General features: G+C 43.8%; 1 protein-coding gene across 6 annotated transcripts in view; it reads right to left on the bottom strand.

The window, feature by feature from the left end:
* Positions 1 to 7,170: 7,170 nt before the first annotated feature.
* Positions 7,171 to 18,265, bottom strand: part of ACSL3 (acyl-CoA synthetase long chain family member 3) — a 54,922-nt gene continuing 43,827 nt past the window's right edge. For 3 of the 6 annotated variants that reach the window (XM_059703316.1, XM_059703315.1, XM_059703318.1), the window contains 3 exons: positions 17,196 to 17,310; positions 13,291 to 13,448; positions 7,171 to 10,634 (listed from right to left, as the gene is read on the bottom strand). In XM_059703316.1, coding sequence (XP_059559299.1) covers positions 10,477 to 10,634; positions 13,291 to 13,448; positions 17,196 to 17,310 — 431 coding nt within the window. In that variant the 3' untranslated portion in view covers positions 7,171 to 10,476. Of the gene's footprint in view, positions 10,635 to 11,909; positions 12,093 to 13,290; positions 13,449 to 17,195; positions 17,311 to 18,265 lie in introns of those variants that run through there. The other 3 variants (XR_009453759.1, XR_009453760.1, XR_009453761.1) reach the window with 3 other exon arrangements.

Below are 18,265 nucleotides of genomic sequence, written 5' to 3'. Positions count from 1 at the left end.
TGGAATAGTACTCAGAGAAGACAGCTGAGGACAGTGATGTGTGGGTTACCAGCATGTTGTGGCAATGAAGCTGGGCTTGAGTGAGGTCACCTGGGAGAGAAGAGAACTCTGTTTTAATGGCTTGCCTAGAGGAGGATACACCCACACAAGGGAAGCCAAAGAAAAGTCTAGAAACATAAGGGGAAAGGCAGGGGAGTGGTGGCAGAGAGGAGTAGTGCTTCAAGATGAGTCCGTGACATCAGGTGATGCTGTGAAGTCAACAAAGGTGAGAGCCAGTCTGTGTGCATTGGGGTTAGCAGCATAGTCTCATAGGGGCTGTAATGCGCAAGAATCAAGTCAAAGATTCGAAACGCGAAGAAGCAAAAAACACCCAACTGGAAAAGCAAAATGAAAAAAGAATCTGAAAATACGAAGATAGTTTAAGGAGCCTCTGGGACAGCTTCAAGCGTACCAACATCAGAATTATAGGGATGCCAGAAGATGAGAGAGAGCAAGATATTGAAAACCTATTTGAAGAAATAATGACAGAAAACTTCCCCTACCTGCTGAAAGAAATAGACTTACAGGTCCAGGAAGCACAGAGAACCCCAAACAAAAGGAACCCAAAGAGGACCACACCAAGACACATCATAATTAAAATGCCAAGAGCAAAAGACAAAGAGAGAATCTTAAAAGCAGCAAGAGAAAGAAACTCAGTTACCTACAAGGGAATACCCATACGACTGTCAGCTGATTTCTCAACAGAAACTTTGCAGGCCAGAAGGGAGTGGCAAGAAATATTCAAAGTGATGAATACCAAGAACCTATAACCAAGATTACTTTATCCAGCAAAGCTATCATTCAGAATTGAAGGTCAGATAAAGAGCTTCAAGAGGAAGAAGAAGAAAAAGGTAAAGATACAAATTATGAACAACAAACATGCATCTATCAACAAGTGAATCTAAGAATCAAGTGAATAAGTAATCTGGTGATCATAATGGAATCAGGGACATAGAAAGGGAATGGACTGACTATTCTTGGGGGGGAAAGGGGTGTGGGAGATGCGGGAAGAGACTGGACAAAAATCGTGCACCTATGGATGAGGACAGTGGGTGAGCAGTGAGGGCAGAGGGTGGGGCGGGAACTGGGAGGAGGGGAGTTATGGGCAGAAAAAAGAGGAACAAATGTAATAATATGAACAATAAAGATTTAATTAAAAAAAAATGGGACTGGCAAGCCACTCCAGCGTCACCTGAAGAAGGACTTGGGAAGATAACGGTGCACCTGTGAGTCAGAAGCCATGAAGCAGTCCCACCCACCCCCACTGTCTCCCCAAGCAGAGGGGGCATGCTGGGGAGACCTCGGATAACCATGGGCCCCGAGGCGCTGCCAGTGGTAACTAAGGACATGCCAGCTCTCTGTTACTCCCCACAACCTCCCCATCAAGGTGAAAAGGCCTCATAGAAAGGTGAGGGGAATCCTGATGGGGCTACAAAAGGTGTCCATGTCCCCATAGAAGTCCCAAATAGGCTCTGGGTGACATTGCCAAGAGAGAGACTCTAAGTGTCTGAGGTTCCCCTGAAGGAGCCAGCATTGGCCCTGACCGGGTGGCTCAGTTGGTTAGAGTGTCTTCTCAATACACCAAGGTTGCAGGCTCAATCCCCAGTGAGGGCACATATAGGAATCAACCAATGAATGCCTAAATAAGTGGAACAATGAATCGATGTCTCTCTCTTCCTCTCTCTCTAAAATCAATAAATTATGTAATTGATTTTTTTAAAAGCCACCCAGATGTACAGAATCTGGCACTGGTGCTGGACACCACAGCTAGAAGAAAAGAGAAGGAAGGGAGGCCCAAAGAATCCACCATGAAAATGCCACACCACCCCCATCCCTGAGAAAGTATCAAACAGCCCACGGCAGGGGCCAGAGGGAGCACAAGTAGCCCCCAGAGTGACTGTGAATGAGCTTGAGGCAACTTTTTGAGACCAGGAAAATGTTCTAAAACTGGATTGTGGTGATTGTTGTCCAACTCTATAAGTTTATTAAATCTCATTGTACACTTGACAGGGGTGAATTTTATGGTATATAAATTATACCTCAATAATGCTGTTAATTAAAAAAAGGAACCCAGTGGGTGTAAAATTCAAATGGAAAATGTGGCATCACTGTCATATGCAAACCAAAATAGAAATCGCCAGGATGCCTGATGTGTCAGGAGCCAGACTGCTAGGTTGCCTACCCTAAGCCAAGGTTAACCAAACTCTGTTCTAAGAATATAGCAACCCTCCTGCCCGTATATAGCCGATGCGTTCATTTATCCCTACTCATATTTAAGGCACCTGGCACAGTGCTGGGCACACATAAGCCATCAGCTGAGTGGTGTTTCACTGACTGCTCAGGGCAGATGGTCGGTGCCAGGCTTGGACACCGGACAGGGCCCGAGAAGCAGGAATGCGGTGAGAACTGTGGGTCAGCCAGGCTGAGCAGCAGAGAGGAGAGGTTTAGAGATCTGACAGCCAGTCAACAAATCAGGACCAGAGGATGGCTCTGCAGGGCCTGGCAGCATTGACCACAAGAGTCTGGAGTCTGAGATCCTAGTCCACCAAATCATTCTGCAACACACTTCAATTGCCTGGGCTCCTCCCCAGCCTAGCCACATGGTCATATAACCTCCGCATGCCTCAGTTTCCTTGTCTGTAGAGCAGTGCCATTTTCATGGCACTGACACGGGGATTAATGGAGGTAACACCCATCAAATACTTGGAAAATTCTCAGTGTTAACAATTACAGTTATGATTATTCCATAACTCACAAGCTTGAGAAGTGTGTCTTAGAGAGCATGGCTGCTCACAAGGGTTTTTGGGGGTTTTTTCAATCAAACTGAAGCAAAAGAAAAAGCAGGAAGGTCTTGGAGAAAAAGGGGGAGAAACCAATCATAAAATTCAAAAAGCAGTTCTTGTTACCAATACTCCAAGGCAAAACTGTCCTTTTTTGCATGATCCAAAATCAGTTTCGACATCAAGGGCATGCAGGTGACGGTGATCATGGTGTCCTGCTACAGCGAGTCTGTGTTCGTCATCCTCTCTGCCTGCTCCCAGACTGTCCTGATCCTGTAGGAGAGATTGTGCCACTCCAGGAAGACGTTGCTGGTGAGGCAGCAGCACGGGGCTGGTGAGTCACACGGGAATGGGTGGCAGACAACATCCATTATCCCCACTGCTTCCTGTAAGCGCTGTGGAGGAGGGCATACATACACACAGAGACACACAAAGGCCAGCTGTCTCCAGTTCTACGTCAAATGCTTGCAAAGGCCCCTGTGTGATTAATGGCATTGTATTCCTTTTTATTTTACTCATATCTGTATATTCCTGACAAAGGGTAGAACAAAACAATTCCACAAATGACTTAAAGGCACATGGCATTGTTATTTAGAATCAGAGAGAAAAGGAGGAAGTGGGGGAATACAGGGGAAACAACCTAACCTGACACAGGATCCACGGAGCTCCCAGGACGGGTCTGTCGAGGTCACATGGCACACCATCCTTCCCTCATTCCCTGTATTTTAGCTTGGGTCAAAGGCTGAAATGATTGATAAGAAATGATTAATGAAAATGATACTATAGCAAACACTCTGGATCTTAAAAGACATATTATACTAAACTAAGAGCCCAGTGCACAAATTTTTTCACCTTGAAAGGAACTGTGGGCTGTGAGGCTTTGGTGAGCAGAGGGACGGGTCTCAGCCCATCCTCCATGCCCCCACCCAACCCCTCCCGCCGCGGCCCCCAATCCCATCTGCCAGCAGCCCCGCTCCCACTGCCCCCACACACTGACAGCGCCAGCCCCGCTCGCACCCACTGATGATGCAAAGCAATTGGGGTTGGCGCCATCAGTGGGTGCAAGCAGCAGCGGCTGCCCCGATCGCCCCTCAGGAGCAGGAGAAGGTGGAGAAGCCCTCAGGGGCGATCGTGACCAACAGCCACCGCTTGCACCCACTGACAGCACCGAGCATTCGGGACCAGTGCCAGGCTCTGGCAGTGGGTGTGGGCGGTGGCTGTTGGCCCTGATCGCCCCTCAGGAGCAGGGGGAGGTGGAAAAGCCCTGAGGGGTGATCAGGGCCTGAAGCCACTGCTAGCACCCACTGACAGTGCCAAGCAATCAGGGCCAGTGCCAGGCGCTGGCAGCAGGTGTGAGGCAGCTCCAGCACTGGCAGTGGGTGCAAGCACCTGGTGGGACCACAGCGCACAGGAGCAAAGAATTTTCAGTAACCAACAGTGGCTTGCCCTGATGACAGCGACCAGCACCCCACCTTGGTCTGGCACCCCCGCTCAACTGCTCCACCATCCCACTGCACCCCATGGTGGTCAGTGCACGTCATAGCAACCAGTTGCTCAGTTGTTCCGCCATTCAGTCTATTTGCATATTAGGGTCATATATATATATGGGAGAGAGAGAGAGAGAGAGAGAGAGAGAGAGAGAGAGAGAGAGAGACTAGAAACCCAGTGCATGAATTCATACATGGGTGGGGTCCCTCTGGGTGGCCTGCAGGGATTAGGCCGAAACCCACAATCCAACGCTGCCTACAGTTCCTAACTGCTGCTCCCACTCATCACAACCCCACTCTGCCTGCCACTGGCTCACGCCCAACCAGTCCCAATCGGGAGAGGCTCGAACTGCCGCAGCAGTGCTTGCCAGCCAAGAGCCCTGCGTCTGGCATCCTCCCAAAGGGAGTGGCCTGTGGGATCCGGCTGAAACCTGCTCTCCATCTCCCAAGGGGTCCCAGATTGCAAGGGCACAGGCCAGGCTGAGGGACCCCACTGGTGCACGATCAGGCTGGGGAAGGACCACGGAAGGCTCCAGGGCATGCCCAGCCCATCTCAGTCCCAATTGGCCAGACCCCAGCAGCAAACCTACTGGTCAGAGCATCTGCCCCCTGGTGGCCAGTACACGTCATAGCAACTGGTCGACCAGTTGACTGCCCCCTGGTGGTCAATGCAGGTCATAGCGAGCAGTTGAGCAGCCTTAGTATATCATTAGCATATTGCACTTTGATTGGTTGTTCGGTTGTTCTGCTGTACAGTCTATTTGCACATTACCCTTTTATTATATAGGATTTGGGGGATACCAAAAATCACAAAAGCATCCACATCCTCAGGAATTTAAATTTACTGAGGAGTCAAGTTATATGCATTTAAAACAAAATACCAATTGGCTAGCTTGACAATTATTTAAGGTGTGATCTAGCCAGGCCACTATTAGGGAAATATTCCATAGATGCTTGAGTTTCCACATATGTACAATAATGTTACCAAGGGCTGTTGATTGTCACCTAGATTCTAGTAGTAAAAATTGGAATAACCTAAATACCCACCAACAAAAGAATGATTATATACATTCTAATAAATCCATGCTATGGAATAGTATATAATCATTAAAAAGATCACTTTATTGCTTAATCAGATCAGCTTATGCATGCTGACACAGGAAATGCCCAATGTACACTCTTCATGAAGGAGGCAAGTCACAGAACAATAGCCATAACCCAATATGTTCTGCACTCGTTTACTGGGGCCACTATACAAATACCACAGACTGGAAGGCTTAGACAAGTCTATTTTCTCACAGTTCTGGAGGCTGGAAGTCTGAGATCGAGGTGTCAGAAGGTCTCTCTCCTTGGCTTGTCTTCTCATTGTCATACCTGTGTGTGTGGCTGTCCTACTCTCCTCTTCCTATCAGGACTCCAGTCATATTGTACTCTAATGACCTCACTTTAATACCTCCTTAAAGGTCCTATCTCCAAATGCAGTCTTGTTCTGAGGTTAGGACTTCAATATATGAATTTGGGTATATATAATCCAGCCCATAATATGCTCTCTAAATATTCTATGATTTTCATTTTTAGTTTATATTTCTGAATTGCTAAAAAAAAATTAAAATAAATTCATATATTACATTAAATTAGCAATTCATAAACTATCCTTTTGTCAAAAAATACTTTCAAATAAGGTTTTTTTCTTTTTTAGGTGCATCACTGTAGGGAAAGCCACAGCAAGGGTGGGCAGCTGAGGGATCACGAGGCCCACCTCTCAACACCAGACAGCACATTGCTGGGTGTTAGAATTGGGTATTTTACACATGAGCACCTTCCCACCCCACCCCTCCTTTCCAAGCCAGCCTGAGCCCCCGGACAGGACTCGGGTTAAAGCCATTCTCTAATCTCATCCAGGCCTTTAATAGTCAACATCCTCTTGCTGACAGATTGTGGGCACAGTATTTCTGTGGGATGACAAGGTCCAGAATACAGCCATGAGGGTTGCAAGGAAGGGCTTTGGCACCACAGGTGTTTATGAATAAAATTTGGAAAGCTGGGCAACAACATATTTGGGCAACATAACAATAGGGTTTTCACTATTTTGATGAATATGGAACTTGCAGTATCACAGGACATATCTTTCACAGCCGTCCTTCTAACAGCTACATTTTTTTTCTCAATGGGAGTTTGGAAGTCCACAACAATACAGGCCTGCATCCTAAAATTATATATGTGTTTGGCTGTTGAAATATTAAGCTATTAATGTTTAAAAGAATAACCCTAGAAAAGTTAGAGAAAGGAGGCAAAAACACATCAAAGCTGCTAGATGCTTAGTTTTGTAAGTTACAGGATTACAAAGACCTACTTTTATGAAAGTGTTAGTATACAGGGACATATGCTCAATTTTGTTAGAAACAAACATTAAATGGCAGTTGAAGGCAAGGAGAGATTCGTTTCTGAGATATCACATCGAACTTTCTCCCACAATTAAAGGGTTAAAGTTCGGCACACAATATGCAACATTTGCCTCTAACCCCACAAACATTTTAGTGCCAAATTTTAACTTTCCTATTATCTGTATTAAGGGCTTTATGCTGTGGGAGTTGGTAGGAAACACGTTATCAGCGCTGACTTTGAATGCGGAGCTTCTGTGCAGTCAGAACCAGAAGGAACTCAGACCGGGCTGGGGCAACGTGAGAATGAAAGACTGCTGAGAAGTTATTAAGAACAGAATGTCTAGAATAAAAATTTCCCTTGAAATGGATTGCTAGGCCAACAACGAAAATTACCCCCAAACTCCCTCTTCAATAAGGATTTCAAGAATGGAGGGAGCTTTTCCTTTTTTAGGACCAAATACTGAGTTTTAATATTAGAAATGTTTTTACACATCTTTATCCTTCAAAATTCATGTCAAATTACAAATAAATAGTCTACATGATATAGCTTCTTCATCATGTACACTTCTTCATGGAGAAAACCGCAATCACCAAGAAAACACTGAAAATGAACTCATAGGTCACCACTGGTAAGTACAGAGAAAGTGTTACATTTCAGTGTGGTCCCACGTGACAGTTTAAAATGGCGACCCCTTTAAAACATTACAGATGTACATAACTTTCTTACAAACGAGCCCACACATCAGTTTTTGGTTTAAATTTTACACTGTATCACAGGGACTAATTGCTTAAAACTATAAAATCTTGTGAATTTTAGCGGCAAGGTTATGCCAAGTTCATCTATTTTTAAACATTGCTGCAAATAGTGCAAACTTTAGAGAACATCACAGATAGCAAATCCATTACTTAAAAACAAAGTACTTAGAAAGTAGATCCCACTTTGTTTTGTTCTGTTGATTGGTAAAAACCTTTTAATGAAGTTTAAGCTAAAAATTCCAGTGGGGGAGTGGAGCTGTAGGAAAAAAGAGGTAGCCAACAATCTATTGCTATAAACTGCTACTTACTGTGACAGCAATGGTCATCTCCTGAAGTACAGAAAACAGGAGTTCTTAGGGAACCGTTCTTTTAGGATCTAGTTTATATTCAGATGTGTATTAGATTTAGCAATTGACTTTGAAATTTCAAGTTTTCCTCTTCAAGTACCTTGTGGTTAAAGCAGTATTTCTTATAATAGAATTATAGTAGTTAGGGTTCGGGGTGTGTTTTTTTTTTTTTAGCAAACCAACTTTTTTCTTTTTGAAAGGGTAGTATTAAAAGATACCGTTTTACAAGTCACTTAAGATGGTTTGGTTAGAGCCCCAGCCAGCATGGCTAAGTGGCTGTTGACCTAGGAACCAGATCACAGTTTGAATCCCAGTCAGGACACATGCCCACCTTGTGGGCTTGATCCCCAGTGTGGGGCGTGCAGGAGGCTGCCAATCAATGTTTCTCTCTCTCTCTCCCTTCCTCTCTAAAATCAACAAAAATGTAGTTAAAAACAAATTTTTTAAAAAAGATAGTTTGGGTTAGAGAGTAATTTGTCTGAAAAGAGATTGTACATACTTAATTTCATATTCTGCTGTGACATCTGACATTTTAGGACTGAAAGGAATTATTTAAAATTTATTAAAATGGAACCAGCCTTATTAGATTGCTCTGAAATGTTTATTCCAAATCAGTGATAAGCTACATAATCATCTGACACTATTTCAAGTCACAATTATCAACATCTATCCTTTGAAGAACTGAACCTTCTTTTTCTAAGTACAACGTTTTAAAACCACTGGAAAGCAAACAATTATTCTGAAGCTAAAGCATCAGAAACAAATTCCACCCACTGATTTAATTTTTGCATCACAACATCCGATAGAGAGGTTCTATTGTCTTTCATAGTTTTATTTCTTGGCAGCTTTTCCAAATTATGATACACTATAATGAAGAGAAAAGTATTCAAAACACAATATAAATATAGAAGAATACTAGTAAAAGTTCAAAACCAAAAATACCATATTGCAATGTCTTCAAATGTAATGTTTGTGATATAACCAAAAACTGCGAGCCCATCCTCAACTCGCCCACTGCCCTGCACAGACCCCTGTTCATGTTTTGTTTTGTTTGTCTTTTGATACCTACAGTGAGAAATCAAGAAAATAACTAATGTGACATATAAAAAACGTGGTACCTATGTTTTCTTAGTCTTGAGTTAAACACATCTTAATTGGTGCAATATTACTTTTAATAATGCTCACATAACAATAGACAAGCAATACATATGAAAAGACTATTACACAAGCATTGTTTTTAGAATCACAAATAAGTTGCACACAAACATAAAAACCTACAAATCTTAACCTCATTATATTAAGTTCTTGTGTAAATTGTTGAGAATACTATTATGCATTCTAAGTTTTTTTTCATTTTCTAATACAGACAGACACCTTATGACAGAAAGTGTTAGTGCTTTTTCAATAAGCTACCCCGCCCCCTGCCACACACACACACACACACACACACACACACACACACACCAGTGCAAGCCATCAAAACAAAGAATCCTAATCTGGAACTGAAATAGATTAAACATGTAGATAAAAACTAGGGGAGGGGGACACAGTACATTTCCATTATTAATGTGTCATATGTACATACGATCGATGAAATAAAGTAACTTTCTATCCTTTGTTTTTTTAAGTTCTACCATCTAACTTTTATAATTGCTTCCTCATTTCAACAGCTAACTAGAAGATCAAATATTTTGAGGGCAAGCTACCCGAGACGAGTTACCCACTGGTGCTGCACTTGCTGTGTTTTCTTCTTTACTATTAAATCACAACCCTCTACTGCTACTTTGTTCCATGCAGCACCAACCAAACTTCATTTTTATCTAATAAAAAATAAATGAATAGCCCAGCCCGTGTGGCTCAGCGGTTGAGCGTCAACCCATGAACCAGGAGATAAGGGTTGGATTCCGGGTCAGGGCACATACCTGGGTTGCAGGCTCAATCCCCAGTAGGGGGAGTGCAGGAGGCAGCTGGTCAATGATTCTCTCCATCGTTGACCTTTCTTTCTCTCCCTCTCCCTTCCTCTCTCTGAAATCAATATATATATATATATATATATTAAAGAAAATAAATGTATTAAAGAAGACACTGTCAGGCATATATTCACAAAGTCTTAATTTCTTAAACATAAGTATGCGTGTATTTATTTCTCTCAAATGCATACAAGACAATAATTACATAGCAACAAAGCCTTTGTTCAACAATGATTTGATTCATAAGCATTTGAAATTTACATAATTTCACATCCATAACCTTACATTTTTTAAATAATGTAAGTAAAAAAGTCCCCCAAAATAACCAATTCTTATATTTCCTATTTATCCCTCTATACATCCAAACTTTAAAAAGTTACAAACTGAACATTATACAGAACATATAAATCATGTTTAAAAACTTGAGGTTTTAAAATCACTGTTCCCCATATGATTCAGGAGACTCCTCATGCTGACAAGTGCAGTCCGGGGGGTAAAGGAAACTGCAGGAGGGGAAGAAAGAAGAGACAGACACAGGTTTGCTGTCTTAACATTTTACTCGTCCTGTCAGTTAAAAATGGTGATGTCATGAGAAGTAACAGTTTAGGTTTAGTATGAGGAATGGAGTTTGCCTCACAGTTTGAGACGTGCATTTCAAGTATTTTCCTATTTGATCTGAGCTCCCTGCAGCAACCTGATGCCCAAGAGAAGAATTATTTCCTTCCATACATTCGCTCAATGTCCGCCTGGTAATGTGTTTTAAGCTCTTTGCGTTTCAGCTTGAAGGCATCTGTCACCAGACCAGTTTCTGGGGTCCACGGTTCAGGGCTCAAACGAATTTTCACTGGAATTTCAAACTTTTCCAGACTTGCTGAGATGGTGTGGGGAAAATGAAAAAGTCATGAAAAATGTACCACTGAAATTCTTAGCAAAGAGTCAGAGTACCCACCAAAATGCACAAGCAACCGCCCACAAATCTCTCTTCCAAGCAAGTTATCCCTCAGAAATGCTAGTATAAGTTAAAAAAAAAAAAGGTATGTATAAGAATTAGAATAGCGAAAAGAAATTAAATACATACCCATCAATATAATGAGATAAATTTATGATTTAGGCATAAAAATTAATGCAATTCCAGTCATCAAAAATGAGAACTATATGGTATGGGTGTATAAAGTTTTGCAACATATTCTAGGTTTAAAAAGAAGGCAAGGTTTGTTTTTTTAAAATATTAGATAAACTTAGATGCATCTAGATGCTAGGACAAAAGGATACATAGTAAACTATAAACTGTATACACCTCTAGGGGATGGATTCAAAATTAAGAATAAAGAAATGTCCCTTTTTACTTTACACCTATTCATTTTCTCTAAATTATAAAGAGCATAATCACGTCAAAAACAAAAATGTAATAAAGTTAAAAAAGACTCCTGTCACTGAACCAGGATATTCTCTGATAAGCTATAAAAGGCAGAATGTTTGCTCACTATGGTGTTCCTAACACACTGATACCCAGTAGATTCTCAATAGTGGAGCGAGAAAAGGAGAGGGGAGATGTAGTTTCGAAGAAATGCACTTTCTTAGTAAGAATGACTTATTTTTCTAGCATTCATTCAACAAATATTTACTGAAAAATATTGTGTAAGTACTTCACTAAACCCTCTCTAAAAAATACAAACCTAAGATTTCTACCCTCAAGTGGTATATAATCTAATAAGGGTAAATACCTAGCCATAATAATTTACATATAGATAAAGTACTAAATGGAAGGTACAAGTGTCTTGGAAACAAGAGATATGTTAATTTTAACTTATAGATAACCAACAGGTCTTATTCTTCAATGATTAAAATGATTCAGGAATGGTGTCAAGAGGAAACCCTCCATGAGCACAGAAACCAGTAAGGCGGGGACCATCGGACTTAAGGACCGGGAGTCTGACACCTCGGAGACGTGGGGGCGGATGAAAAGCCAGCGCTGGGAGACTGCTCAGCACCGCCCACTATGGCCTTACTCGTGACGTGATTTAAACCAGTGTTTCAGAAAAATAAACACAGAAATGGGGGCTCAAATAACTGAGTATTTTTTCTTTACTTTGTTGTGAATATATATGTTAAGCAAATATTTTTTTCCTTCCCCCTTTTCTCTGACCATAATATGTATTAATAAGTTGATTTTATCACAGCATTTAACATAGGATAGCAAAGGAGAAGAATAAATATCACTCAGGGGTTTGCATCCTCTCTGGGGAAAGGTATTTTCAGTTGTAGGCAGGACAGCTGTATCATGTTCGGTGGAAGTCTGACTCGATTATTGTCTTTACTTGGAAATTAACTGTGGTTTAAGGAATTTGTACAAGAGTGCCAAGGTGACGAGGGATGGACTGTGATGGTCAGTTTTATGTGTCACCTGGGCTAGGCTAGAGTTCCCAGTTACTAAATTAAACACTAACCTACGTGCTGCTCTGGAAGGTATTTTGTGGGTGTGATTAAGTCTATAATCGTTTTATTTTACACTAGTGCCCCGGTGCACAAAATTCGTGTGGGGGAGGGGGCGGGGAGTGTCCCTCAGCCCAGCCTGCACCCTCTCCAATCTGGGACCCCTCGGGGCATGTCCGACTGCCGATTTAGGCCCGATCCCAAGAAAGTAAAATCAATAGAATAGGAGAAAATATTTACAGATCACATATCTGATAATGGACTCAATAATAAAAAGACAAATAACATCATTAAAAAATGGGCCAAGCACCTGAATAGACATTTCCCCTAACTGTGGTTTGGTTAGAGCCCCAGCCAGCATGGCTAAGTGGCTGTTGACCTAGGAACCAGATCACAGTTTGAATCCCAGTCAGGACACATGCCCAACAAGTACATGAAAAGATGCTCCATATCATGAGCCATAAATCGAAACCACAATGAAGTACCACTACATACCCCTAGAAGGGCTATCAAAAGGATGGACAATACCAAGTGTTGGCAAGGATGCAAGGAAACTGGAAGCCTCATACAACATTAGTGGGAATGTAAAACGGTGCTACCATTTTAAAAAATAATTGGAAAAAATATTCTATAAAATAATCTGGTAAATCCTCAAAAGGTCCAACAAAGTTAACACGGGCTCAGCAATACCACTCCTAGGTATTTACCCAAGAGAAATAAATGCATCTACACCAAAACCTGTATACAAATGTTCATAGCTGCATTATTCAGAACAGACAAAAGTGGAAACACCAACTCCCAGTACAGAAAGTGTAGAGAAGAATCTGACAATTCCCTGGGGGCTATGGCGGTCAGGACACTGAGGAGGGCATTGAAAACAGTACGGAAAAACAGAGAAAATGAAGCTGCAGCGATGAGAACATTGAGGCATGTGCATCATGGGAGTGGATGACCTTGTGTGTTGCAGGGCCTGAAAAGGGGACTAATGGTAGGAAAATATGATTGGTTTCCTAGGCCTTGTAATATAATAGGATAAATAATTTAAGTGCTCTCACCCCACCGCAGTTCACAGAATCACTGTAAGAAGCACTCACCTGAAATAGCAGCTTCAGATAGCACTCTGAGTACCTCATTTTCCATCTCACAGCTGTTGCACAGCTCCTCCCACGTCCCTTTAAGTCCTTTCTTTCGAGCAAGTTCTGTTAGTTCCTTTTGATTTGGCACAACAAATCCAATGACGTAAGAATGGTAACTGAAATAGACAAAGGATAACTTAGCAAGGTCATTGAATGGCACACCATTTAGCTGGTTATGATTACGCTGACATTTTAGTAGCCAATCCTTTACTGCTTTACAGAAAATGCATGAGGCATACCGGGCACTGGCATACTGAGTTAACGCAACAGCCTCCTTTTCTGTCTGACTCACAGCACGTTCCAATGCTCTGGCAGAGTTCATTGCTAAATAAACCTTATTATTAACATTTCATAATCATTTTCAAATATGCACAGGAATAGTGCCATGTATACATTTTAAAAAGAAAATAACAAATATTAGAAAATTCATCTTTAAAAAAAATCAATAATTCACAACAGTTTGTTAAACAAAAATAAAAGCTAATGTAAATAAGAAACTGTATCTAAAGAAAGTTGGCAATAAATCAAAGTAATGTGATTATACTGACTTTCATTTAATATCATGAGAATTTGTGTTGAAAGAGGAACTAAGCCCAGCTGGTGTGGCTCAGTGGTTAAGTGTCAACCTATGACCCAGGAGGTCATGGTGCAATTCCTGGTCAGGGCACATGCACAGGTTGCCGGCTCTGTCCCCAGTGGGGGCGTGCAGAAGGCAGCTGATCAATGATTGTCTCTCATCATTGATGTTTCTATCTCTTTCTCCCTCTCCCTTCCTCTCTGAAATCAATAAAAATATATTAAAAAAAGAAAAGAAAGAGGAGCCAAGTTGCCTGCTAAAGGCAGGAACGTCATAACGTAGCAGCAACAGCAGGAAGAGAAGGGCAATTCTGGTTAATAACATACAAGTAGAACCCAGAACCGTGGCATTAACAAAAATACTTTACTAAAGGGCCAAATCATTTATATATAAATTTAATAAATCTACCTGGGGCTGTGCCTCAAAGTCTGTTTCAAAATTGGTTTTTCTGATAGCAGAGCTGATTTTTTCATAATCTACACTAATAAAAGAGGAACACGGTAATTGGCGTACGACCGCTACCCTTTTCATTGGCTAATCAGCGAGATATGCAAATTAACTGTCAGGCAAGATGGCGGCAGGCAGCCAGGCAGCTTGAAACTAACATGAGGCTTGCTTGCTTCAGTGATGGAGGAAACCAACGTTCCCCGCCTGCGGCTGCAGGCCTCTGAGCCTGCAGTTTCAAACATTGTAACAAATACCTCCCGACTTCAGCCAGCAGATTCGCAACATTGTATGCAAAGGCCAGAAACCTACTTTCAGGAGCAGAGGCCTAAGAGCTGGAGCCAAGCCTCAAGCTAAAGCTGGCCCAGAATAAAAAATAAAAAAAAGAAGAAAAGGAGCAGTTGGGAACATCAGTCCCAGCCTGAAAATAGCCCTCAGCCCCTCACCCAGACTGGCCAGGCACCCCAGTGAGGACCCCCACCCTGAAGGGTGTGTTACCAGCTGCAAACAGCCATTATCCCCTCACCCAGGCTGGCCAGGCACCCCAGTGAGGACCCCCACCCTGAAGGGTGTGTGACCAGCTGCAAACAGCCATTATCCCCTCACCCAGGCTGGCCAGGCACCCCAGTGAGGACCCCCACCCTGAAGGGTGTGTGACCAGCTGCAAACAGCCATCATCCCCTCACCCAGGCTGGCCAGGCACCCCAGTGGGGACCCCCACCCTGATCCAGGACACCCTTCAGGGCAAACGAGTTGGCACCCACCCATGCACCAGGCCTCTACCCTATATAGTAAAAGGGTGATATGCCTCCCAGCACCGGGATCAGCGGAGCCGTGAGGCCTCCCGGCACTGGGATCAGCATGACAGGGGGCAGCGCCCAAACCCCCTGATCGGCCCTGCTCTTGTGTGACAGTGTGCAGCACCCCAACCCCACCCCCACCCCCCCGGGCCCTGCTGTGTGTGTGACAGGGTAGAGCCATAACCTCCCCATCAGCCCTGCCCTGAGTGTGACAGTGGCGGCGCCCCAATCCCGATTGGCCCTGCTCTGTGGGTGACAGAGGGCGGCGCCCCAACCCACTGATCCGCCCTGCTCTGTGTGTGACAGGAGACGGTGCCCCAACTCCCCTATCGGACCTACTCTGTGAGTGACAGGCAGGAGCTCCTCAACCCCTTGATGGGCCCTGCTCCGTGTGTGACAGAGGGCAGTGCCCCAACCCCCGGATTGGCCCTGCTCTGTGCGTGACAGGGGGTCGCGCCGCAACCTCCCCATCGACCCTGCGTTGAGTGTGACAGGGGGTGGTGCCCCAACCCCCCAATTGGCCCTGCTCTGAGCCCGACCAGGGGCTGCACCTAGGGATTGGGCCTGCCCTCTGCCACCTGGGAGCAGGCCTAAGCCAGCAGGTCATTATCTCCCGAGGGGTCCCAGACTGCTAGAGGGCACAGGCCAGGCTGAGGGACCCCCCCTTCCCCCCCCCGAGTGCACAAATTTTTGTGCACCGGGCCTCTAGTCCTATATAAAAGCATAATATGCAAATTGACCAAATGGCAGAACAACCCGTCGTATGACACGCACTGACCACCAGGAGGCAGACACTCAACGCAGGAGCTGCCACCTAGCAGTCAGTATGCTCCCACAGGGGGAGTGCTGCTCAGCCAGAAGATGGGCTCACAGCTGACAAGAGCACCAGCAGTGGCCGGAGCCTCTCCTGCCTCCACTGCAGGCGGACATCCCCCAAGGAGTTCTGGACTGTAAGAGGCACAGGCTGGGCTGAGGGACACCCCCTCCCCCCGCCCCCCCGCGCGCCTCCCCCCCACCCAGTGCATGAATACGAATACTATAAGACCCCCGCACCAACCCCTCCCACCCCCAGTGCACGAATACTATAAGAGGGCGCAGGCTGGGCTGAGGGACACCACCACCCCTACCCCCACCCCCACCCCTCCCAGTCCCTCAGTGCATGAATCTCGTGCACCAGGCCTCTAGTTATTATGTAAACTGCTATAGTCAGGTTCCTAGGCTGGCCACACAATACTTGGGTCATTACATTGGAGAATAATTACATCACATGCTACTGCCAGGGAAAGTGTAATCAGAACACCAATCTAAAATCCAACACATTTTCACCTTGGTTGCAGGCTCCTCCCTGACCTGGGCCCTGGTCAGGCTCATGCAGGAGGCAACCAATCAATGTGTTTCTTTCACATCAATGTTTCTCTCTCTTTCCCTCTCTATTCCATGCTTCCTAAAAATCAATGGAAAAAATATCCTCGGGTCAGGATTAAATAAATAAGGAAGTAAATAAAATCCAACACATTTTCCGAGAATGTGCTTCTAGGATTTTAATGTGCTTCTAGGATTTTAACTTTAAACTCCCCTTCCCAGCTGCCTTTAAGTCATCATGAGCTTTAACACAGCTTAAGGAAGAAGCTCTCAGCCCTGATCAGGATCCCAAGCAGGCTCACAACACACAATTCCTTTCTTTACTCCCTTTCCTCTGGACTGGCTCTGGGAAGCCTCCCTGTGCAGAGGGACAGGTAGCTAGGGGTCCCAAGGCGGCAGGAAGGAGGACTTTCTCTTCTTCACCTCCCTACCACAGAAGACACTGCAGTAAGATGTAAAGCAGAAAACAGACACAGAGGGAGATGAGGAGGGAAGCATGAAAAGGGAAGAATTGGTGGGTGAATGGCTGTAATGAGAATGAGAAGAGGCTGTTCCCAGAGACAACAGATCAGAAGGAAGAGTTCTTGGTACAAGTTTACAAAGAAGACCCACATAGGAAGGAAATGCCAACAGCACACCAAATGTTCTAAGTAAAATTTGCATGAATTCTACTTTCTTACCTGTTTGCATATGCACAAATGTTATCTATTAGTGGAAGATTCTTCAAAGCTGCCTCTACTTTTCCAAGAGAAACATATTCTCCTGCCTGGAGTTTTACAAGGTCCTTTTTACGATCTGTGCAAGATAAAGGCCAGGAGGGGGATACATGGCAGGATAACATTAATAACACCTTTAAGACACATAAATACTAGCCATTCTCTAAGCAATTTGCTATCAATTAAGTTCATTAATAATACTTATGCTAAAATTACAAATATGTAATAAAACTAAGTCCTAATTTTGACATTATTAAATACTTTTTTTTTTAATTAGCTTCTAAATAAGGGCCTCCCCTCATCAGGGCTTTGGTCATATTCCGCTAAACAGGTATGTTCCTGGTACACATTAATGCCAGGGAGGTAAAGAATATACTCAGTGCCACCTGAACAATTACTCTACCTGGAGAGATACATGTTGCAAAAACATATCTTTCCAATGCGCTATGGTAGTGCTAAGTGTTAAGACTCTCCAACCTGCTGCTTTGGAAAAAATTTAACTGAGTCTTGTGGGAAGAATGAGCAATAGTCAAGTGGACCAGTGCTGGCAGAGAAAAGAGATGTGCCAGCTCAAATTACCACAGTAGAGAAGGAAGAAACCACTGGAAGTGGAGATGTGAACCAGGCCACACAACAGGGGAACCTTGAACTGAGCCTCTAGGAGCCACTAATAGGTTTCAGCAGGAAGTGGCCCACGGGGGTCAGCATTTATATGGTCACAGAAGGGGCAGCCTAACATACTACCAGGATAACAGGGACAGAGAGATATAATGATCTTGAGGCCTATGTCATAAGGTCAATCAATGGGCTGTGGGTTAGATATGGGGAGCTGACTAAGCATCTTCTCCCAGGCGAGAAATGCCACTGAGGAAGAGAACCTCAGGGATGAGTCTCACCTTATAATTCCACAGACCCCTAACTGTAAACTTTTATATTCCATGGATGATGCAACAGGCCATACCAACATTTCATAAAGATACATTCTTACATTATTAAGCAGCTTCTCTAAAATACGCAGCATCTCTTTTGTTAAC

This window comes from Myotis daubentonii, chromosome 7 (assembly GCF_963259705.1).
Source record: "Myotis daubentonii chromosome 7, mMyoDau2.1, whole genome shotgun sequence".
Lineage (NCBI taxonomy): Eukaryota > Metazoa > Chordata > Mammalia > Chiroptera > Vespertilionidae > Myotis > Myotis daubentonii.
This window is presented reverse-complemented; position numbering and strand designations above follow the sequence as displayed.